Source organism: Narcine bancroftii, chromosome 8 (assembly GCF_036971445.1).
Source record: "Narcine bancroftii isolate sNarBan1 chromosome 8, sNarBan1.hap1, whole genome shotgun sequence".
Taxonomy (NCBI): Eukaryota; Metazoa; Chordata; class Chondrichthyes; order Torpediniformes; family Narcinidae; genus Narcine; species Narcine bancroftii.
The window spans coordinates 28,366,280-28,390,616 of record NC_091476.1 but is presented as its reverse complement, the minus strand read 5'-3'; the positions used below and the strand labels follow the sequence as shown (position 1 = coordinate 28,390,616).

At 40.5% G+C, this 24,337-nt stretch overlaps 1 protein-coding gene and 1 long non-coding RNA gene across 3 annotated transcripts in view; one reads left to right on the top strand and one right to left on the bottom strand.

The window, feature by feature from the left end:
• The window catches only part of LOC138740562 (uncharacterized), a 53,078-nt gene extending 47,994 nt beyond the window's left edge, over nt 1–5,084 (top strand). For both annotated transcript variants that reach the window (XR_011343001.1, XR_011343002.1), the window contains 4 exons: nt 264–465; nt 583–690; nt 2,896–3,009; nt 4,216–5,084. This is a non-coding gene — a long non-coding RNA (uncharacterized lncRNA). The remainder of the gene's footprint in view (nt 1–263; nt 466–582; nt 691–2,895; nt 3,010–4,215) is intronic.
• Nucleotides 5,085–6,744: 1,660 nt separating this feature from the next.
• Nucleotides 6,745–24,337, bottom strand: part of LOC138741981 (ADP-ribosylation factor-like protein 13B) — a 35,210-nt gene continuing 17,617 nt past the window's right edge. The window contains exons 6-9 of the mRNA XM_069896178.1: nt 15,672–15,792; nt 11,296–11,554; nt 8,949–9,062; nt 6,745–6,779 (exon numbers count right to left, since the gene is read on the bottom strand). Of these exons, the coding sequence (XP_069752279.1) occupies nt 6,745–6,779; nt 8,949–9,062; nt 11,296–11,554; nt 15,672–15,792 (529 nt within the window). The remainder of the gene's footprint in view (nt 6,780–8,948; nt 9,063–11,295; nt 11,555–15,671; nt 15,793–24,337) is intronic.

Genomic DNA, 24,337 nt, shown 5'->3' with positions numbered 1-24,337 from the left:
CCAGAGCTAAAAGGGGGAAGCACCTCAAAATTTCTGCATTTCAATAGATGATTATAGTTAACCTATTAGTCTTCACAGACAACAGGAATTCTCCATAAATTCAGGTCATCAGTGTCAAAAATCAGTATTTAGAATCCAAAATACGACCAAGGTAAATTATTTTAATTATTTGCAGTGTCCTTGCTTTCTGTTTCTTTCTCTCAATCTAACCACAAAATTAAAATGCCATTTTTTCTTGGTTTTAATTTCCTTCACAAAAACAGAATTCCTTTATATTAGAGTTAATCTACCATGAAGTAAGATATATAGAGGCAAATGTTACTACAGTTCAAATATCAAGATGCCAGAAAACCAGACCACCCGAGAATCCGGACTTTTTGAAAACTCTTGGCTTTTCTACGCATGCAAGTGTAAGCACCACAGATACACAGCGGCAACAAGTGACCACACAGAAGTTGCGGAAATGTGAGAAAAAAATTATTTATTTGTTTTTTTGTACTTGTATTTTATATGAAAAAAATGTTTCCTTAATAGACTATCAAAATTTACTTGTTTATTCTCCTTAAATTTGAATTTTAAAAGTACTGCCCGAGAATTCAGAAAATCTGAAAAACTGGACCGACCAAAGAAGTCAGGATTTTAGGACTTTTACTTAGTTGATTGAAAGAGGAACATCCAAGCAGCTTCTCGGTGAGTGAGAGATGTACATTGATATTTTAATCATTCTTTAAATTGGAAAAGTATTTTTTGAAATGTGGTCAAATATATGAGCCAATCTCGAATAAATGCAACAAAACGTGGTGGTGTTGATGCATGAAGGACAATAGAGAAGAGATTCCCTGGTTTTCAAAGTTTCACAACTAAAAGTGATCCCTATTTAAAAGGGGGAAAATCAATCGATCTGAGTACCAATATGCTGCAAGTAAGGTCGCCATATTCTGATGAATGTGTCTATATGTTATTTTCTCCAGGAGGATGCAACTCTGCATTTCCATATTCCATTGTCTGGTATTTAGTTGGGAGTCGGACTTTCACGAAACTGCTATACATTTCCTGGCTGCCACCAAAGCGACATTCACAAATTAAATTTGAAATTTAGTAACTCTAAGCTGCACTTCTTCAATATCCCCCAAGAGGAATAGCTCCGTATCCTGTGAAAAATCTACTTTTGCAATTTTTTAAAGAATATCCCGCAAGTCTTCCCAAAAATGTCTCATCAGGACACAGCCAGGTAGAATGGACAAAAGTTCCCACCTCCACACCACATCTAAAACACCTTTCTGAAATCTCAGACTTTGATTTGTGTAATTTCTGAGTTGTAAGGTACAATTGGTGCAGAAAATTATACTGCACCATCCTGAATCTGGTGTTGACAATCCCCATCACACTGTCCAGACACAGGTCCTGTCACCATTCTTCATTGTTTGTTGTACCCAAGTCCAACTCCCATCTCTCCATTGACCTTTGTAGGCCCAGTTTTAAGCCCTCACTTTGGAATATAAATACATCTTAGAAATAAATTTATGCACATTCCCCTTTTGAACTAGAATCTCCATCTAAATTATATGTTCACTGGGACTTAAACTATAATCCCTGATTCAGAAACAATCGCTGACCAAGTAAAAAAAAATCCTCATTCCTCTGAGAGTCTGTTATCACAGTAATAAATAACAAGTGATCTAAATGTTGCATAAATGAAGAGTTCTGAACATATTGTTCTCGTATCAATGTTTCTATTGTTAGCCGATTAAGCATATTAATTACGAAGAGGGATATATAAAATGCAGTTTTGTTTAGCCCACAAAAAACTTTTTAGGATTAAGATCTGAGCCTTGATTTTACTTATAACTTTTACATGGCATCATTACAGAATTGGATCAGCCCAAATGTCAATCAGGGTCTAAATTTATTGTGATAATAGATGAAATTAATGAGTGAAATATGTGAAAATGTGGACTGGAAAAAAAATTCTATTATTTAACCTACAAAGAGATAGGAACATGGAATTCCAATAAGATTTAAGAGTCTATTTGTAATGATCATTAAATATGGGGCAGACAGGTATGAAAAATCCAGAGAGGTCTCTTCACTGAGGGGATATTAGCAACCTACAACAGAATAATAAAAATGAGGACATTTTCCTCGAGCTTTACAAAACCAGAAACAGCTGGAGTATTATTGGCAGTTCTAGACACTTTATAAAACATTATTGGGATTGAAGAGTGCAATGAATATTTATCGCACTGCTGACAAGGCTCCAAGGAGAGTTTACAGAAACTGGTCGTGTATTATTCATAATAAAGGAGGTAAAATTGAGGTTTGATTGCTATTATTATGGCTTTAAAAGAAGTCTGTATAACGTGGAAATAAACTCTTCCACTGATGCCAGAGTTACGGCAAGGAAACTTTGATTTAAAGGGTGACTGGTAGAAAGGTGGAACTGTCTCAAATCTTGCTCAAAAATTTTCAATCTGAGATTGGTGAGTAATCAATAGGACCAGGATCTGGTGAGAGGGGCTAAATTATAAATCACTCACAATCCCATCTGTAGGTTGAGAAAGTAATGACCTACTTTTCATCTTTTCTATGTGGGTTATCCCAGACTTTGAGTTTAGATTAAAGAAAAATTGAGACACCAGTGGACATTAAAGTACCTTTCTTCAACATTACAATTTATGGAAAAGATCACATCTTTTCTATGAGGATATTTGACAAGTAACAAAGAATGTAAATGTATTCAAGACATAAAAAGGAAAAGACAGCATAGCATTGTGTACAAAAGAAACTTAACCTACTTGTGGATCAGGATCTCTCAAGCCTCTGTCAAGCATCAAAAATAAAACAAATTATGGATATTGATTACTCACTTTCATATTTTTTTGATATTTTCTGGAGATGCTACCAGAAAGAAAACTTAATGTGTTGACTGACAACCTTCTACTGACCTATCCATGCACAAAGACCTACGAGAAAGCATGGACTTCCAATGACTGTAATAACTGTTCCAATGTAAGTGAATGAAGACCCCAGCTTATTGAAATATTTGTTGAATTAATTGTTTAGTTGTTAGCTCGAGGTCTGGTCTTTAATGCAAGGAATGCTTTTCTGTAGAGATCTAAAAAAGAACAGAAAGGAAACAAACTGATTAGAAGCAAAAGTACACAAGACTGTGGAGTCTCTTGCATCCTTTGAATTATTAAAATTAAATTTTCAAATTCAAGCTCAGGTTTATCGTCACATGTAAGAAAATGCAATTGTTTTATGAGCAGATCAGTAGATATCCCATACATAGAGGAACAAAGTTAAATTTCAATACAAAAGTACAGAGTTGCAAATATGGGTTGGTACAGAACCAAGTCAAATTAATTTTAGACCTAAAGACAGGTGTGGAATTAGGCAATTTGGCTGATCGAATCTGCCCCACCATTCCATCATGACTGATTTACTATCCTTTTCAACCCCATTTTCCTGCCGTCTCCCCATGATGCCCTTCCTATTCAAGAGATCCAATAATCCAATATACCTAACAATTTAGCCTCTACAGTATTCATGGCACTGAATTCCATAGGTTCACCATCCTATAGGTAAAGAAATCCCTCCACATCTCTGTTCCAAAGGGACATTTTTGTATCCTGAAGCTGTGCTGTCTGATCCTCGACTTTCCCACCAGAGGAAACACCTCTCTTTCTTCAAAACTCCAGCAAATACAGACCCAGAGCCACCAAATGCTTGGCATTTGATAGATCTTTCAATCCAGCAAACATTCTAGTGAACCTTCTTTGGATCATCGCTAAGCCAATTCATCCTTCCTTTAATAAACTGCTCACAATACACAAGTGCAGTATAGCCAGTGCCTTAAGCCTCAACATTAAATCTCTGCTTTTATATTCTATCCCTCTTGAAATGAATGTTGCCATTGCATTTGCCTTCCTTAGCACCAACTCTACTTTAGGAGATCTTGCATGAAAACTCCCAAGTTCTTCTGCTCCTCCAATTTCTGAATGAGTTGCCCATTCAGAAAATAGGCTATACTTTCAAATTATACACTTCTCTACACTGAAATCCATCTGTTATTTTATTTTGTTATATGGTCTTTTTTAATTTAACACTTCACCGTGAACCACATCAGTAACAATATATACACATATTCGATATTAGTATGTACAGAGTGACATTTTCTTTTTTTCCCCTCCCCACCCCTCACTTAACTTAAAGCAAGAAAAAGCAAATGGAAAAAAAAGGAAAAGAAGAAAAGAGAAATCGTGCTCTCCGAATATATTATGCTTGACTATTTATTTAAATATAACATGTCACATCAAGAGATGGAGGTTTGAAATTGGTGGTCGCCAAATTTGTTCAAATAAAGCGTATTTGTCTCTTAGGTAATTTTTTCTAATGGAATACACTTATTCATTTCTATGTACCACTGTTGTATTTTTAAAGGTGTTTCCATTTTCCGTTATTTTGTTGTCTAATTTCCTAAGCCAAGTCCTTATATTACCTGCCCCTTCTCCTATCTTTGTATTGTCCACTAACCTAGCCACAAAGCCACGAATTCCATCATCTAAATCATTAACATATGACATGAAAAGAAGTGGCTCCAACTCTGAGCACTGTGGAACACCACTGGTCAGCAACAGCCAACCAGAAATGGCCCTTTTATCCCCATTCCCTGCCTCCTGCCAGTCAACTAATCTATTGTCCATGCAAATATCTTTTTCTATCACACCATGTGCTCTTATCTTGCTTAGTAGCCTCATATGTGGCACTTTGACAAAGGCTTTCTGAAAATCCAAGGAAACAATATCTACTGACTTTCCTTTGCTGTTCTTCCTGTTATCTCCTCAAAGAATTCCAATGGATTTGTAAGCTTTATTTGGAGTCTGATAATAATGGGAAAGTATCTATTCTTGAATCTGGTGGTGTGTGGTCTCATACTTGTGTACCTTCTTTCTAATGGGGGATGAAGGTGAAGTGAAGAGAGTTTGGCTGGGATGGGATGAGTTTTTAAACATGTTGGTACTTTTCCAAAACTGCACGAGTTGCAGTGGGAGTTGATGGGAGGGAGGGGGAGTTGTTGATGACCTGAGCCACAATCCTCTGCAATTTCTTGTGGACTTGGGCAGACCAGCTCTACACAGGAATTTGATGTTTCTGTTTAAAACAAATAAATTACTTTTAAATTTCTAGTCTTCTGTCTTGTTCCCTGAGTTACATGCAATTATATTGTTTGAAGTGAATGAAATTATTTATGACCAGGAGTCAAGGCACCAAATGGGAAGATGAAACATTTTTGTGTGCAGACTTTAATTATACTCGCAGTATTAATGTTTGCAACAGACAAGCCCATGCATTCTCTTCTGGAATCCAACTAATAACTGCAGATCTGTACAGTGTGTAATGGGTGATTGTTTTACACAAGATCCCCTAATGTCTCAACGAACATCTGGACGATAATATTGAGTTAGTTTGATATTCACAATAATTGGCAATTCTCCTGTCTTTTAACTTGTGTTTAATTCTCATGCTCTGCATAGGGGTCTGAACAGAATTAATTCTTTTTCTTTTGCTGGATCAAAAGTCAGGCTTATACATGCACAATTTTGGAGCTAAAACCTGAGAATTGAGTGATTGCTTTGAAGATCCCTAGTTTTGTCCATGAATCCAATCATCAATTACTTTCCATTTCCATTCTGATCACTACCTTAATTCTCCTTCATTATTCTAATTCCCTCATTTTTTAAGTTCAGTATATTGCAGCAATAAAGACAATGTTGAATTTAACAATTTCAGATCTCCCTCCCCCTCCCTTCTCTGGATATGATGTATATTTGGTTCAATAAATTTCAATTTTCCATATGGTATTCAATTATCAGTTTTGAAATAATTGCTACCTTGACAAATTTAGTCTCATTCTACCATAGATATTCCCTGCTTACTGTTACCCAATCTTTTTCTGCACATTAAACATACCCATCTTCTCATTTTTACATGCTGATGAAGAATGCCTGACACTAAACATTATCTCTCACCACATATCTCTGACCAAGAATAATTCTAGCATTTTAGGTTTCTATTGAGCTTAATTTATACCTTCCTTACCCTTAATTTCTCACCCCTTCCTGAATATCTTCATGAAATGGCTCAGCATCCAATTTTTGCCTCTCACCTTAGGATAGCTCTAGGTTACACAATCTCAACCCCTCTGAAAACAGTAGGGTTAATTAAGCTGTTAAAATGATCTTCACTTCATTCCTCTACAGGTAGATGAGATGAAAAATTAACTTGCCTGGGGGAAGTCTGATGCTAATCAAAATCCAAAGCAAAGTCTTGAATCTTCATTTCATAGATTTATTTGCAATTAACTTGCAGTGAAATTTACTTACCTGTTTTAGCAGAGCCTATCAGTCAATTTCCTTGATGACTTAATTGACGCTATGAATAATATAAAAATCTTGGATTTGCCAAAAGAACATGTTAAGTTCTTTCTTTAAATAGTAAATTACTTTTAAAGTGCAATGTATTTTTATGATAGCCATTATTGTTCATATAGGCAATTATTTACAAATGAACATTTTTCTTTAAAATCAATTAATAAGACTTCAAACATATTAATTTACATATATTTTTCTTCCTAAAGTTAAACATATTATGAAGGCATTTTACAAAACCATACAAAGATTGGAAATATAATGATAAATTAGTTAATTTTAAATTAACAGAGAGCTGGAGAGGCAGAGATCTTTAGAGAGTGACTTCCAGATATTGCTGGCTAAAGGCTAAAGAGAAGTGCATTGATAAAATTAGAGGAAGAGTTAAAAACACAAGAGGCTGCAGATGCTGAGTGATCAGCATGGTTGTGATTGGCCAAAGGGCCTGTTTCTGTGCAGTGTGGCATTAATTCCAATGTCCTGATTTGAATCTCACTTTTGCTGGCCTGCCCAACAAAAGAATTTGACTTGTACATGTTGAAGGTATGCAAATTATAACTGTATGGGACAAACCAGATATGGGTAACTGCTGCAAAAATGGCAAAATAAAGTCAACTCCTTAGTCATTGTGGAGTCCCAATAAACAGGGATGATATTTATGGCCTGAATGCCAGTATTCAAGGGTTTTAGTGACTGCTGTATGACAGCACCAAGCACCATCTTGCTTGTTTACTAACCAGTGTGATCATCTAACCATCACTTCAGAGAGGACACTTGAGTTAGATGATAATAATCAAACTTGGTGAAGGAGGTGATAATAAGGAGGTCATTGTATGGGATGTGATGTAAATTGGAGTTTTGAATGAGGATGTGAGCCTTTAGAGCAGGGGTGTCAAACTCAAATTCACGGAGGGCCAAAATTAAAAACTTGGACTAAGTCGAGGGCCGAACTAAATACTTATTGAAAATTTTCAACAACATCTGCATGTTTTCTCTTCTTTCAACATATGTAATGTTAAACTTTAGGATATAACTTTAGGAGGATAATGTTACAGGTCAGGAGTAGGTAGCTCAAGTTCACCCTTTGCTTGACCTGAGGGAAACATATTTGGTCCCTGTGGAGATGTAGTCAGCATTCACAGGCTGTGTCCATTTTGACCTGCATCAGGACTCAGCATTTCCTGCTCACTCCTCAGGCTCAAGGTCTCTATTCACCCTCGACCCACCATCCCTCTACCTGACCAGTCCTTTACCCAACCTCTACTCACCCCTCATTCCACTCGCTCTGCCTCTACCCACCCCATCCTATACACGCCCCTCTACTGCCTCTCCCCTCAACCTGTTCCTCCCTCTACCTGTCTCTCACCCTCTAATCACCCCTCCCCTACTCGCCCTGCCCCTCCCCTTTTACCTCTTCCCTATCCACCCCTCATTCTACTCATCCCTCCCTCTAACTGCCCCTCGCACCACCATAACTTCCCCTGCCCATTACTCCTCACCTGCACCCTCTGCCCACCCCTGCTTACCCACCCACTCAGGCCCAGCGCGCTGCCGATCAGCCTTTGCGGACAGCCACCATCTCTCTCTTCACGTGCAGGGCCGAACCAGCCGTCCCTGGGGTCCGCGCGGGTGCAAGCGCTGAAGGCCGTGGCGACCAGGAGAAGTGCGCTCGCGCTGTGGAAGGGCCGTCTGGTGCCAGTCGCGCGGGGCTCGCGCTGCCCGGGGGCCGCGCGCAGCCTGCCATGTCCGTCGCGCCGACAGGAAATTACAGGCGCTCGCCCATCCACCGCACCGCTCGACAGGTGGGAGAAGTGACTGGTTGTGCGGGGAGCCTTCCAACTGGCTTGCCGGCTGATGACATCGACAGACTTCTCGTGTTACAATTTCTCGTGTTACAATGGGGAAGGATGTGCAATGAAGGGGGAGGATGGTGGGGGTGACATTACCAAAAAACAGCATCGGCTCTCGCTGCAGGGCGGGCCACCTCTAATACATTTTTGAAATGATCTTGCGGGCCAAATTGGCCCGCGGGCCAGAGTTTGACATGTGTGCTTTAGAGGAAAAACATGAGTCAAAGCCAAGGATGGCAAAGGTTTAAATGATAGATCTGTGCATCAGCAAAATGATGAACATTTTTGAATATTATTCACACAATCCAGGTGAGCTAAAAATCAATTACAACATCAGTCACTTGCCTGAGATCAGAAAGCTGAGGAAAGTTTGGAAAATAAATTTGGAGACCTCCTGGTTATTACAACTCATTTACAATTTGAGTCACACATTGCCAATTAAATCTTTAGGAAGGCATTGCCATCAGAGAGTCACTAATGAAGATCCTATATCCCAGTATTCCCCACTAGTTTAACTAAGGTTTCAGTCATCATTTGCAAAAATGGGTTCTTTTATATCTAATGGCCTAATAAGAGTTGCAGGTCACATACTTGATTCATTTTTTCCAAAAGATATCAGAAATTTAAATTAAACAGCTGGACCTTTGAGTACATATTGGGCCCTTACCCAGAGGAGCCATTAAATCCATATTTCTGGTAAAATCATCTTCGGAGTCAGCAGATTTGATCTTGTTTTTGCACTTTTTCTTTGATTTCTTCCCCTTATTTGTCTTTTCAGAATCTAAACCGGATTTTCAAAGATATGAAATAAAATAAAATCTTATTAGCTTAAATCCAAATGGGGCACACTGCATGGAAGATTTTTCCAATGCTTTTAAATATTATTAAATAATTACATTTTCATCATCTATTAATTTCAAATTATTCCCACCTTTTAGAAATGTAATTAGTTCACAGTATTTCGACTCTGGTGTTATTTTACGCCTTTGATGTGCAACCGAGTGGCAATGTAAATAAACCTCATCAGGAATGTATTATAAACCAAAGAGTAAAATATGACAATTATATGGTTGAACTTTGATAAGATGATGTTATTAATAATAAACATTTACAACATGCAATGTAGGTTCTCACTGTTATGTTGATATTTGTTCACTCCCTTCACTGAACTTTAAACAGAGGACACACACTGAATTGAAGGTCGTTTAGGCAGGGATCCAATAAATGTAGACAAACAACAATGAATATCAATGAACTTCTTAAAAAAAATGAACATCAATTAACTTAAAAGTCAGTCATCAGAAATAAACTACTTCTACCCATTATCTGCTTCAAACTTAACAATTACATGACCCCAGTTAGAATTTGTCATGAAGATGCTGTGAAATTTGTTGTTTTGTGAGTGTTACAGGTGCAAAATTGCAATGTTACATTTAAAAAAAAATTGGTGCAAAAGAAAAGCGAGGTCGTGTTTATTCTCTATTCAGAAATCTTGACGGCAAAGGGCAGGGAACAGTTTTGTTACCCTTTCATCTTCAGGCTCCTTCCTAATGGAAGCAGTGAGAGTAGGACATAGGTTTGGATGGTGAGGGTCCTTGAGAATAGAGGCTGCTTGCTTGAGACGCTCTTGTTGATGTCCTTAATGGAGTGAAAACTGTTGGGGCTGACTGAGTTCACAACTCTCCATAGTTTTCTCCTGTCCTGTGCATTGGCACCTCCATACCAGACGTGATGCAACCAATCAGAATGTTCCTCATGGTACATCTGTAGAAATTTGTGAGATTCTTTGGTGATATACCAGATCTCCTCAAACTCTCATGAGGAATAGCTGCTGGCAACCCTTCTTCATGATTGTATTGACAAGGAGGCCCCAGGAGAGATCTCCAGAGCTGTTGACATCCAGGAATTTGAACTTCTTAACCCTTTCCTTTTGCTGACCCCACGTTTTGTATTCTCCGGGTTACCCCTTCCTGAAATCCATAGTCAGTCCCTTAGTTTTGCTAACATTGAGTGCGAGGTTGTTGCTGTAACATCACTCAACCCAGATAAATTTCCTCACTGCTGTCTGTGATTCTGCTGACGACCGTGGTGTCGTTTGCAAATTTGTAGATGGCATTTGTATTGTGCCTGGCCACACCGCACAAGAAGTGTGGCCAAATTCGAGGGGGTTAAGGAGCAAAACCATGGATGGACTGGAAAACCAGGATTTAAAAAAGGTTAAAACTGTTGGTAGTTGTGGATCAGTCTTAATATTTCTAACTTAGCGTGGTCATCATAAGTGTGTCCTTGGGATTTGATGTCCGTCGTAGAACTGGTACACCAAAATTAATGGAGAGCGAGAAACTGGTGAGTTACTATGGGAACACTGAAATCATTCAGTGTAGATAATAACAAAAACATGGAAAAGGGTTTGAACAGAGGAAAGAGTACATATTATTGAGGTCTTGCAATTAAATAACATTTGCTGAGGACCCAATAGGGATCAAGACAGTCAACCTAGTTAACTTTGAAGCATTGGTCAAGGAAAGGGACTTATCTGGTGGATGAAAAGTAAATTCGGCATCCTTAATTAATTAATCTGAAAGTTAGTTCAGATATTTCCCCAGCTGTGACTGAATAGTTCACATTGGAACTTAGTGACAGTAGGACCATTCACATGGAGAGTAGAACAGTGGCTTGGGAGAAGGATAGGGTCTTCAACCGTGGTAGAGCAGAGAGAAAGGGTTGTACACTAAGTTTGTAAATCCTAGCGGATGTCATTTGTGGCTATGGTTATGGAGTACTATTTAGCAATAAAATGAAAAGTTAGTAAGTTATATACAACAAATCAAAATCACAACAAGCATCCTCATGTTTCCAAATTTCAAACAATTGTTCATCTTGGAAAATTCCAGGAGGAAAATACATCCAAGTCAATCTTATCCTGCAGCTTTAGTTTTCCATTTAGATTTAGTTTGATTTAATATGTTGATTTCAATGCTTTTGATGTGCTGCCAGCTATGGAAGGATTGTACCTGTAACTCCTTTGTTCACAGAGTTTGGCATCGGTGTGTTCTTATTTTCTTGGTGAGAATTATTCGACTGAGGGGCATTTCCATCATGTCTCTCACTCCTCTCTTTGCATGATACAAGAGTATTGTTAGTTGTATCTGGGGACGAAACACTTGCACACAAGAGCCTCGGTGTTTGAGACAAACTCAGATTGGTGCCAGAAAACTTGATTCTCTTCTTTCTTTTCTTGGTCACAAAAGCATGTTTAATTTTTTCTTCATTCTGTGACAATAACAATGAAGAATTTTGCAAAATTTGAGATTCACAGTCAATTCAGCAAAGTGTGCAGCTAACAGATGGCTATCAGTACTTAAATAAAATCAATATAATGAACTTAACTGGCATTTATGCAGACTGAAGTTCCTGGTGCAACATAATTAGAAATAAAAATAAACCTATTTTTTAAATATTAATTTTACAACTTTTTCAGCTTGGCATTTAATACATTAATTCCCCAGTGGGGAATTAAGATGTTGATCTTGCTGGGACTCAACACCTCTCTGCGTAACTGTATTCTGGACTTCAAATGGAAAGACTATCTGGGTCAGTAGCAAAATGTCAAACAGTCATGCTGAGCCCTGGTGTACCTCAGGCAGACTCAGTGTCATGGTGAGGGGTGGGGAGGGGGGCATTCGTGGGCCATGCCTCCCCAAATGAGTTATGGTGTCCCCCCCAACCCACCCACAGCACTAATGTCACTAGGGGGCTGCAGGCCGTGGGAAAAGTCAGCTCAGAGGCTCTGGTTGCGAGAGCATGTATCATCTCGAGTGGGACATGAATGGGATTGCCTGTGAGCCCCTAGATACCTGAGAGACTGACACTCCTAACCATAACGTATTCACAAAGGCTGTCAACAGGGCCAAAAAAAAGACAAATGAAAAACTCTCAGTAGCTGCCAGCACGTTTGGGCAAGTGTGGATTGAGAAAGTCTGGGGGATGTGTGTTGTACACATGGGAACAGATCCAGCAATCTTTATTGGAATCTACACAAACCATACGGATCCCATGGAAAATCATTCTCTTCTGAATTTCAGTCACCGGAGACAATATTAAAAGAATCAACAAACAAACACTGATTAAATCAAAAGCCACGTTCCTCATTACCCTAATGGACACTTGTCAGTGGTGGAAAATCTCATTGATTGAAAGACTGTAGTTTTAATTTACAATTGCATACCAAACCCCCACTCCCCCAAGTGAGTTCTCGAACAGTGGTTTGTGCACCTCCCCCCCCACTCCCGCAGTTACCCTAATCCCACACGATTAGATCTCTTCTGATACCAGCTCTGACCTCAGCCCACTCCTGACTCATGACTGCATCACCAGATCCAGCTTCAACAGTGCCATCAAGTTTACAGATGACACAACAGTGGTTGACCTCATCAACAACAACTATAAGTTGTATTACAGAAAAGAGTTGGAATCTCATGATACGGTACAAGAGTATCAGCGTGACTCTCTGTAGAGCGCGTCGAAAGAACCAAAGATTTGTTGATCCAAACCAAGACTTTTAATAACTAAAAGACGAGTATATCACATGTAGGTCGACTAGTCCAGAATGACCTGGTCTGGCTAGGAGCAATCCTTTAAGACCTGCCAGTAGGTGTGGCTACACTCTCAGCCAATCACAGTCATCCTACACTACCATCTGTACATGTACACATTGGTGATAGAATCTGTACTATCACACTCTCAAAGTGGACAAGAGGAAGGAGATGATTGTGGACCTCAGGAGGACCAGGAATGACCACCCACCACTACATGTCAACAACTCTGTAGTGGAGGGAGTGAAGAGCATTGTTCCTTGGAGTTCACTTAACATGTGACCTATTGTGCGAATCCACTTCCTGAGATGACTGAAGTGGGCAAGGCTACTGTCATCATCATGTGAACCTTTATGATCTCTATCAAGATCATCCTGGCCAGCTGCATCACAGTGTGGTATGGTTGCTTCAGAGAAATAGATCGGATTAACCATAAGAGTGGGAGGGTGAATCACTGGAATCTCCCTCCCACACATTCGACATGATCTACCAAGAATATTGTCTGAAGAGGGTGTGTAAAATTATCGAGGACCCCTTCCACTCTGCACACAGCATCTTTCAGCTACTCTTGTTGGGAAAGAGATACAGGAGTATCAGAGTCAGGACCATCATCGGACAACGCCACTTTGTCGGGTTGTACTTGTGCAATCTGATGACAATAAGCTTGACTTAACTTTCCTATATTTGCAACATAGATTTTCAGAGTTGAAGGAGAATGTAAATTCTGAATTCTTTCATCTGCCAAAAGATGTGAAAGAACTGTGCTCTATTACTCTCCCTTCCCTTCCAAAAGCAAAGACCTTGATATCCACTCTGGGTTTTGATATCCAGCAAACTCATGGGTGATCAAGAACATCAGCAATCAACTGTTTAATTTCTGTAAGGAAACTCAGGATGCATATAATTGCTGAAACAACATGAAACAAACAACCCAATCTGCAGTTAATCTCATTGATCAGTTCTTTCCCTATAACCCGATGATTTTTCATTTTCAATATCCATTTTCATATGAAAATTACTATTAAACCTGCTTTCAATATTTTTTCCAGACAGTGCATCTTCACAATACAAATAAAATGTTTATAATAGAGTAAATATTAAGTTTGGAAATCAGATATAGGTTTTCATTAATGCTGTAATATTAAAAATTTAACTTTGGAAATATAGATTGCTTAGCAATAGTAAAATCTGGAAGAAAGGTATTCATTCAGTCAGTCAACCACCTCAGAGAATGCCTTGAGGACAAATTATGATAAAACGATTGTTTATAGATTGTTCAGATTTTGGAGAGGCTTTAGAAAAATGCCATAGCACATGATTGTGACCAAAAAAGACTGAATTCTGAAGGATTACTGAAGAAATATGAGATATCTGTTGATTGAGAAGTGATATTATAGAAGCTTATTATACTTTCTCTAAGTATAAAAATGTGGAATAATATTGAAATAAAGCATGACAAAAGAACAATGAAATATTGTCTTTTATTGGCTAAAGGCAAACTTTTGGGCATTCTTCTTCTTAGGCAGACTCTCGGAATAAAAGATGGGTTCCACTCCAGAGATGACTGATGAGGGTAATGTGGGCCTCCAGTCTCTATCACAAGTGATCAGGGGGTGTTTGATGGGCTAGGTGAGTGGGTAGGTTGGGAGGTGGTACATTCTTTTTGTCCTATGTGTTGCAGACAAATAAACCTGAGAATCTCAATGTTATCCTGAATGCTCTTATGAGTAAGTGGTTATGGTGTACTTTTTCAAAAAAAGCTACGTGAATATTTTTGCATCTGTCCACTGGTAGCAACTTGCTATAACAGAACCTGAAATAGAGTGAATATCATTAGAGCTAATGAAAAAAAAAACTCTTGACAGCATGAGCTGCCAGATAGCTATCAGGATGACCTAGAGACTTAGATATGCATGTGGATGCAAGAAGAAAAGAGGGTTATGATTGTGTGGAAAAGAAGGATTAGATTGTTGTGGAGTAGATTTACAGAGGTTGGCACAAATCAGGTTCTGCCATCTGATGTCCAGTTGCTACTTGTGGACTATTTTCCCTCACATATGTTTAGACCCACACAGCCACAAGAGGTTAGGACACAAGCAGAATTATGGAGTAAATAAACTTGAGTCAAGATCTGGGCCCTATTAATTAACTATTCTATTTGGAAAAAAATTAAATATGTTGTAATATTGCAGGTCTATAAAACTCTACTTAGAGTACACTTGGAGTATTACATTCAGTTCTGATTGCCTCATTACAGGAAGGAAATAGATGCATTGGAGAGAGTGCAGAGGAGATTTACCAAGACATTGCCTGATTGGAGAACATATGAAGCAAGGTTGACAGAGCTACGGCTTTTCTCTTTGGAGCGATGAAGGATGAGAGGTGATTTAATAGAGGTATATAAGATTATGAGGAGCTTCTATAGGGTGGGCAGCCAGCACCTTTTTCCTGGGATGACAATAGCAAATGCCAGAGGACACCTGTTTATGGTGAGTGAAGGAAAGTTTCATGGAAGATTCAGAGGTACGCATTATTGTACATAAAGAGTGGTAGGTACCCGTATCAGGGTTGGTGGTGGAGGCTGGCATATTAGAGACATTCAAGCAACACTTAGATATGCATGTGGATGCAAGAAGAAGAGGGTTATGATTGTGAGGAAAAGAAGGATTAGATTGTTGTGGAGTAGATTTACAGAGGTTGGCACAACATAGTGGATTGAAGGACCTGTACTGTGCTGTAATGTTTTCTGTTCCATCTGCATTAATTAGCAAATAATCTTATTTTTATTTTCTTACCTGAGCATTGATGACGTTATTTAAACGCTTAAATGTGTTGAATTTTGTGTGAGTTTTGGCTTCAAGGTCGTTCAGGTGTTGACCATTTTGCTCTTCTAAACCAACTCTGGTGTGTCTTTTTCTATAAAGTAGAATCAGTATTTTAGTGGATATTTCAGAGAATCTTCTTCCAAACTAGGTATTCAACAACCAAACCTATAAAAGCCCTGAATTAAATACAGTGCTCGATGCATTATGTTATGCGCTAATATGTATGTCATGGGACATACATGATGTACTTCTTGCATTTTACACTTGCTTGGTTTTTTTCTTCTCCACCAAGGCATTTGTCCCCACATTTACTTCCAATAGATTGTGCTGAGTTGTTTCATCATGCAAATTATTTCTGTTTGTGTATATTTCACTGGGTTACTCAAAAGAAATTCTGAAAATCTTTCTTCACTTTTGAGTACAGTGAACTTTTGTTAATTATGATCCCTCAGATTCGGTCTCAAGTGCAGATGGGCCACTGGTTATAAAATAAGGATTAATCCTATTCATCACTCCTTAGGTAATTAAACAGTCCATGTCTATTTACAATTAGACTTGTGTTGATAAGTGGCAAGTAATATTATGTCGTGCAAATACTGAACAGTGACCATCACCCATAAGACAAAATATAACCACTAGACTAGAACATTGCAAACTTTCCCAATGCCAATGTCTTGCTGCTAATGCAATGGTCATGAGCCAAAACACTTGGAGAATGAGCCATCTCCTAAACAGTTTAAGCAACTAATATAAAATTTGGTTTGCTCTTCCTATACCCCTTTCAGATATTATTTATTTGTGGGTAGTGGACAACATTTATGGTTTATGCCCAATTGCTATCTGAGCAGAGGGACCAGGTAAGCCATTTTGGAGAACAGATGAAACACATCCTACTTTGGGTCCAGACTCAGATTGATCAAATGTTAAACATGACAGATCTTTTTTTTCTATGGAATATTTAATGTGTAGACCAGAAAAATGAATGCCACTAAGTTCATTTGCTTTATTATTATTTCAACTTGGCCTTCTCGTCACTAAACTGACAGTGATATCATCCCAACTTTTAGATTGAAACTGAGATTTGCTGGTATGAACAGGATAGTTTTTCAGAGGCCCCCAAGCGAGCCATGCAAAGCATCTACAGAAATTAAATATTATTTTTTTTCCCTCAACTTCAAGTAACCCAGATTTTTAAAAAAATTTATTAATTGCATCCTAAAAAGTTGATTTTACTATTTTTTTTGGCTAAATGTGCAGTGTGCCCTATTCTCCATTCTCCAAATGGAGAATTAAAAAAAACACTAAATAGACATAGGCACGTGGTGTTCAGATACTATAGCTATTTCTCAAACATGATTCAGTGATGTGTAGAACTGGCAGCTGAATGGGCTAGGATACACATGCCACATGTTGAAGGCATTAGATAGGAACTTGCAAAGATTGATCAGGTGAGGCTGTTTAGCAGGTAAAAGGATGTTTGGCAATTGGAAAGCTTTTTATAAGACAAGGAGAGTTCAGGGCTATTCTGCTCCTGTTAGAGTGAAAGGCTGACAGGATTAGGAATCTTTGGTTCATGAAGGATATTGATGCTCTGGTCAGCAGAAAGGAGTTGGGCCAATGGTCCCATTTCCAAGCTATATATCTCTGTGCCTTGATAAAAACCATGAGAGTACTTTCAGAGTGGCAGTTGAATACAGAATGGCAAACCCTTAACAGTTCACAACTGCTGCATTATTGTTGATAAAACTCAAGGGAAGTGGGTCAGAACCTTAAAGAAATGACTCCATTGCAGCTGAACATAGGGAGAGAAGGGAAATGGCAGTGGAGGAGAGGCATGCATCTACATTATGTCAGGTCACACTCTATCCACCAGGAATCCCATCCATTCATTACCACCATCAAAGTGATTTTAAGCCACACAGAGTCAGGGTCAAGTAGAAATCCAAGCATAGTTGCCTGCAGCTGCACTTTGTTATCAGGCACAAACGTTTAGTGTCTGGCACCAACAGATCAAATGGAAAATATCTGATGTCCCAATGAGAAGATTTTAACAACATTTCTTTGTTGACTTGCTGCTTTTATACAGTATATTAGAGCTTTATTGTGTTTAAAAAGTTCCCAGTTGTAGCATCAATTTGAAATATTAACTATGCCGTGCACTTTGATGACTTCATTGCACGCATGAAAGACGGGCTATGATGAATCTTGCTTGGAAGTGCCATGGGAATTGGGAACAATTAATTTAAAGTGTGAAAAATGTGTCTGTTTTGTCAAAAAATTAAAATAATGGGTCCAGTTTCTTCGGCTCGTATATTTAAAAAAAAAATCACTTTCTTGATATAATTTTACTTGCAAATTATAAAACCATTGGAGAAGGTCAGATCTATTTGAATGGGATGGGATTTCAACAGCAAAATCCTTTGAGAATTGGCACAAAATTAGTTCTCCTTTCAGTGATGTTTGCTGCAGTGAAATGTCAATAAAAGGCTGCTTCCCATCAGAGGAGAGAAGAATGCAGTCCTTCTTCTCAATAATTTTTCCTGATAATTGCAAGTGGCAGCCTACGCAGTGGCAAGTTTATGGGGCGAGGAATGGGTCATCGAGCTGGAGTAAAGTAATGAAGCCGGCATCAGAAGGTCAGAACTGCAAGTACAAAAACCCCGCCGGACAGAGAATCCGTACATTTAAATCATGTTTGGTTAATACCTGTGGATGTTACTAATAATAGTCCTTTAATCAACCTTTTAATTTACAAATATCTTCTGTAGAAGCCAATTGATGGTTAAAAAAAAACCTTATTTTTGTTATTAGTCATCTTTATACAGTAACATGAATAAAGAAATAATAGGAAAAAAATAGTAAAAGGTCATCCTCAATTCCCTAAAGTGTACATTAGTAAACACATTTGGATATATCTTTTTCCTAACAATGGCCCACAGTTTTTTCTGGAAATATAGACCCACCAGTGCAAGTTAAGCCAACACAAGATAATCCTCAACACCTGTCATTCCTGCCTCTTAATTCATTATTATTATTCTTAACAGTAAATATTAAGCTTCCAGGGAATATTTTCTGTGTTTTGTTAAGTCTGGCTCAGTGATGTTGGATCTTGCTTATAGAACAATGACCACTAGATGGAGGTCTCTAACTACTATCCAGAAAGATCATGGCCTCAGCCTGAGAATTTGACCAACAGCTTAAAGTCCCATTCAGTGATGCATCATCAATTACTCGAATGACCATTGTTGAAAAACCAATAGGCTTTTATTCACTTAAAAACGACTGTCCTGCACTGAGGAGGGAGCAGTGGAACAGTCACCTTTAAACACGAGCCTGTGGGAAGGGGTCACAGGTACAATCGGTCAATTGTCTGACCAGACAATTATATGCAACAGTGGTTTACCACATTCACCCTTGTTTTTATAAAAAGAGTGCAATGGGGTGAAGTGGAACTTACAAAGTTATAAATTCAAAAGGTCACAAATTCAGTCTTGCAGGCGGTCTGGTCGTATGCTGGCACCGTCATAGTGCCTGTTGTGGCTGCAGTGCCACAGCGGAGTCCTGGACGGTCTCGAGTGCTTATAGGTACTCATTCAGTGTTGTACTAGTGGATAGGCCCTGATGAGTCCAATATATCCTCCCTTGGGCCAGAGGTAAGGTACTAGATGCCAGGTGAACCATGTGTGGGATGATCAGCAGCGGTTACCAGGGCCCCTGAGGGAGCCGTCCCTGACAGAGATGGTGTCTTTGTGACTGTCAAGGTATGCCACGTAGGCATATTAGGGGTTTGTGTAGAGGAGGTGGACCCTTTCGACCAGGGGTGTCAGACATTTAGCTCCTTGCATGCTTCTGGAGTAAGACTGGCCATGGGACATCAGCCACGTCGCAGATTTCCTGGGAAAGGAAAACATACATTCATGCGTTTTGGCATGTGGCCATAGATAGTAGGGGCCTGATAGAGTGGAGTGCCTCCAGGAGGACCTCTTGCCAGTGGGAGACTGGGAGGCCCTTAGACCGCAAGGCCAGGAGGACTACCATAGCACTCTCCCTCTTCTCTTGCCTGTTACCCCAGGGGTAGTGATCCAGCTTCTGGCAATGCCCCTGGCCAACAGGTACTGGCGCTGCTCATCACTCAAAGGAGGGTCCCCAGTTACTGTGGATATAACTGGGGAAGCCAAACAGAGTGAAGAGGTGGAGCAGGGCTTTGATGACTGTGGCAGCAGTCATATCTGAGCAGGGGATGGCAAATGGGAAACAGGAGTATTTATTAATGATGTTAAGAAAATGCAGTCAGTGGAGGGCAGGGTTCCTTCAAAATCGACACTGAGTCGCTCAAAGGGGCGGGTGGCTTTAAATAATTGTTCCCGGTCTGGCCTGTAGAAGTGCGACTTGCACTCAGCACAGACCTGGCAGTTCTTTGTCATGGATCCAATTTTGTCAATGGAGTGCGGCAGGATGACGTGAAATAAACCTGGTAACTCTGGGGTGACAGAGATCATTGTGGAGGTTTTGTAGCCAGTCGATCTGGGCACTGACACAGATCCTGCGGGACAGGGTGTCTGGCGGCTCATTATGTTTCCCCAGCTGGTACAAGATATTGGTGTAAATATGTAGGTGGACAGTGCAATTCTCCACCTTAGTATTTTATCATTTTTGATTTTGCCCTGCTGCTGATTGTTAAACATGAACGTAACTCCACATTGATCAGTCAGCAGGGTGAATCTCTTACCGGCCAAGTTATGGCTCCAGTGCTGCTCTGCCTTGACAATGGCTTGGGCCTCTTTCTCGACCAAGGAATGTCGAATTTCGGGGCTCACCAGGGTATGGGAAAAAATGCGACTGGCCTGTCTGCCTGCCTGGGTAAGGGTAGCAGCCAGGGTGAAGTCCAATGCATCGCTTTCCATCTGAAATGGGGGTGGATTTGTTCATAGCATATATTGTGGCCTTGGCAATATCTGCCTTGATGCACGAGCTTCTGCCATCAGGGAGAAGGAAGTGGATTTGATGAGGGGGGTGAAGCTTGTTTGCATAATTGGAAACCTATTGGGTATAATAGAGGAACCTAAGGCACCTCTTCAGGGTCTTGAGGCTGTGTTGAAGTGGAAGCTCCAGGAGTGGCTGTATGCGGTCAAGCTCCAGACCAATGACTCCATTCTCCACGACACAGCCAAGGATAGCAAGGTGGGTTATGCGAAACAGGCACTTGGCTTTATTATAAGGTTAAGGAGCTTGGCTGTTTTGAGAAATTTCTGGAGATTGGTGTCATGGTCCTGCATGTTGTGGCCACAGATGGTGACATTGTCAAAGTACGGGAAAGTGGCCCACAACTCGTACTGATCCACTATGACGCCCATCTAAGACGCCATTCAAGAGACACCAAAGGGGACCCGTAGGAAGTGGTGGAGGCGGCCATTCGCCTCAAATCCCATATACTGGTGGTCCTCTGGGTGGATAGGGAACTGGTGGTATGCTGACTTCAGGTTAATGATGAAAAGACCCAATACTGGGCAATTTGGTTGACCATGTCAGCGAAGTGTAGGAGGGGGTATGTGTATAATTGTTGATGGTCTGACTGTAGTCCATGACCATCCTGTTCTTTTCCCCATTCCACACTACCTGTGCTTTCCAAGGGCTGGTGCTGGCTTCAATAATCCCCTCCTTGAGTAAGTGCTGTACCTCTGCTCAGATGAAGGCCCTGTCCCTGGCACTTTTAGTGGCGACAGGTTTACAGTTGGGAGTGAGGTTAGTGAATAATGATGGGGAGAGGGTAATTTTAAGTGTGGGGAGTCTGCAGGTTGTGCGTGGTGAGTGGTTGGGTTGTTGGCAGTGTACGATGGGGTGTTACGGAGGGTGGGTGGCGCGCAATCGCCAGTTTCAAAATCGCCAGTTCATACAGAGAGGGGTGAATGGGGCCCATCGAACTCCATTGTCATGCTTTTAAGGTGACACTGAAAATCAAGTCCTAATAGCATAGCATTGCAGAGCTGTGACATTACCATCAGTTTAAAGTCTTTGTATTCAGTATACCACACTGTTAGAGTCACTATGCAGAAGCCCCGGACATCCGCTGGGTGCAACTTGGATGCCAAGGAGACCTTCTGTTCACCGGCAATACTGTAAGGGAAAGATGCCCCACTTTGTGTATGAAACTCTCCATGCTCCAGCTATTGAAAAAGCAACTCGTCATGTGACCATTTACCTGAATATCCATCATCGACCTGATGAGTTGATGTGGACTGTCCTGGTTAAGTATGATGGAGGGTGGCTTCTCATCGCTGTTGTGGAAGATAACAGTGTGCAAGATGGTGGTCTCCAAGACCTACACGCAGTGCTGCTGGATCATCAAGATGGCAGCCTCCATGGCCCGCTAGGTCCTGGAGATGGCACCCAAGATTATGGCCCCCACGGATTGCGCATGTATTGCTGACCCCAGGTGATGACGGTGTCCAGGACAGCGGGCCCCATGATCTGCACGCAGTGCTGGTAGGAAGAGGTTTTAACTTACACACTTTGGTGTAGGGGCCCTTCTTCCTGCAGCTGGAGCAAGTTGAATCCTTCGCTGGGCAGTGTTTCCTCTGATCCTTCCCCAGACCACAGAAGTAGTGTTTTGGGTGATCCTGTAGTTCCATGGCTGTGGTCAAGCCACTGCAGCCAGACGAAAGCGACAGGAGGTGATCGTGGAGTGCTGCTGCCATGGTTGAGTCATTAGTGGAGCAAAGACGTGGTGGCGCGTCCCAAGATGGCAGCGCCTAAGGTAACCACTTTGTCTGTCGAGTAGCCTCCATGTTCTGGAGGGCCATCTCCAGCATACCTGCCAGTTCGACTGCTCTCCACAGACTGAGCTCCTCTTGCTCCTAGAGTCTCTGTCGGATTTAGTTCTACCTGATCCCCATGATGTAGGCGTCCCAGATCAGGTCCTCTGTGTACTCCGCAGTGAACACAGCTTTGCATTCACAAGCCCTGCCGAGAGCTTGCAGGGCCTGAAGATATTCAGCGTTGGACTCATCAGGTTGTTGTTTGCAGGTCACAAGAAGGTATGGCATAGATGTCATTGATCTTGAGCAGATACTGTCCTTTGAGTATATCTATGACCTCCTGGTACAATGTAGCATCCCTGATCATGGAGTACACCAGGGTGCTAACCTGGGAGTGCAGCACTTGTAGTTTATCATCTCTAATCACATAATGGTGGAAGCCTGCAGAAATGCTTCAAAACAGAGCAGACAGAGCTCAAAGTTGGTGGAGGCCTCAGCCGATTGAGAGTTGATTTCCAGCTCTTCAGCCTTCAGGATCTACTCCACTCTAAAACTTTAAGTGAATAAAATTGATGCACCATCAATTACTCGAAAGACTATTGTTGAGAAACCAAGAGACTTTTATTCACTTAGAAACGAAGTCACATCTATACTGTTTGATTGTCCTGCACTGAGGAGGGGGCTGTGGAACAGTCACCTTTATACAGGAGCCTGTGGGGAGGGGCCACAGGTACAATTGGCCAATAGGTATGCCTGACCAATTATACGCAACCGTCCTTTATCACCTATCGAGCTGCATGACAGCCAGTAGTTTTATGGGGAACCCAACCATGATTGATCATGGTTCAGCTTATTTTGTATGTCTATGTCTGCTTTGCTAAGCACAGAAGGCTGAGATTAACTGGAGTTCCGGAGTGACAGGTTTGACCTCTTGCCCTGAATTTGACCCACTAGAAAGAGGGACAGGGTATGGAGTGTTTGGACTCAAGGCTTTATGCTGATATACAAATTGCAATTTCATTCACCTCAATTATGTTCGTATTCCGCTGGTGAAAGGCAAGTACCAGTAAGGGTTATTTTATTTTGAAGTCTTCAATTATTCGTTGGTATTTCTGGTACTTTTAATTTACTTCCTTGATTTTTATTTATTTTTAGGATCTGTGAACTTATCTCAATTTTTCCATAAACACGTCTGATTATGTTAGATGCTAGGTCATTCCAGCAGCAGAATCTCACAATGCTTGAAATTCATATTGCATTAGGAGGCCCCTCACAGATGTCGAAGGTCATTTCATTCAGCTATCCATATCCCAAGAAGTTAAATCCAAAAGGGCAGGGCAGTGATCCAAAAATTCAGCACATTCTTTCACAATTTAAGTTCGTTTGAAATTACAAGATCACTTTGAGTTTTAAGAAAAGCAACAATTTTTGTCTGGGATTAGCAGATGGCTCTTGGACTGTACTTGGAGTTCAGAAGAATGAGGGGGACTTCTTAGAAGCATTTTGAATGTTGAAAGGCATGGACAGAGTAGATGTGGCAAAGTTGTTCCCCATGGAGTGTCAAGGACTGGGGGCACAACTTCAGGATTGAAGGGTGTCTATTTAAAACGGAGATGCGGAAACATTCCTTTAACCACTAGAATTTGCTGCCGCAGGTGGCTGTGAAGACTAGGTCATTGAGTGTATTTAAGGCAGAGATTAATAGCTCTCTAAATAGTTAAGGTATCAAAGGTTATGGGGAGAAGGCACAGGAGTGGGACTGAGTGGCAGAATGGATCAGCTCATGATGGAATGGTGGAATGAATGATGGGCTGAATGGCGTAATCCTGTTCCAATATCTTATGGTCTATAGTCTTATTAAGTGTACTAGTTATCCAATTG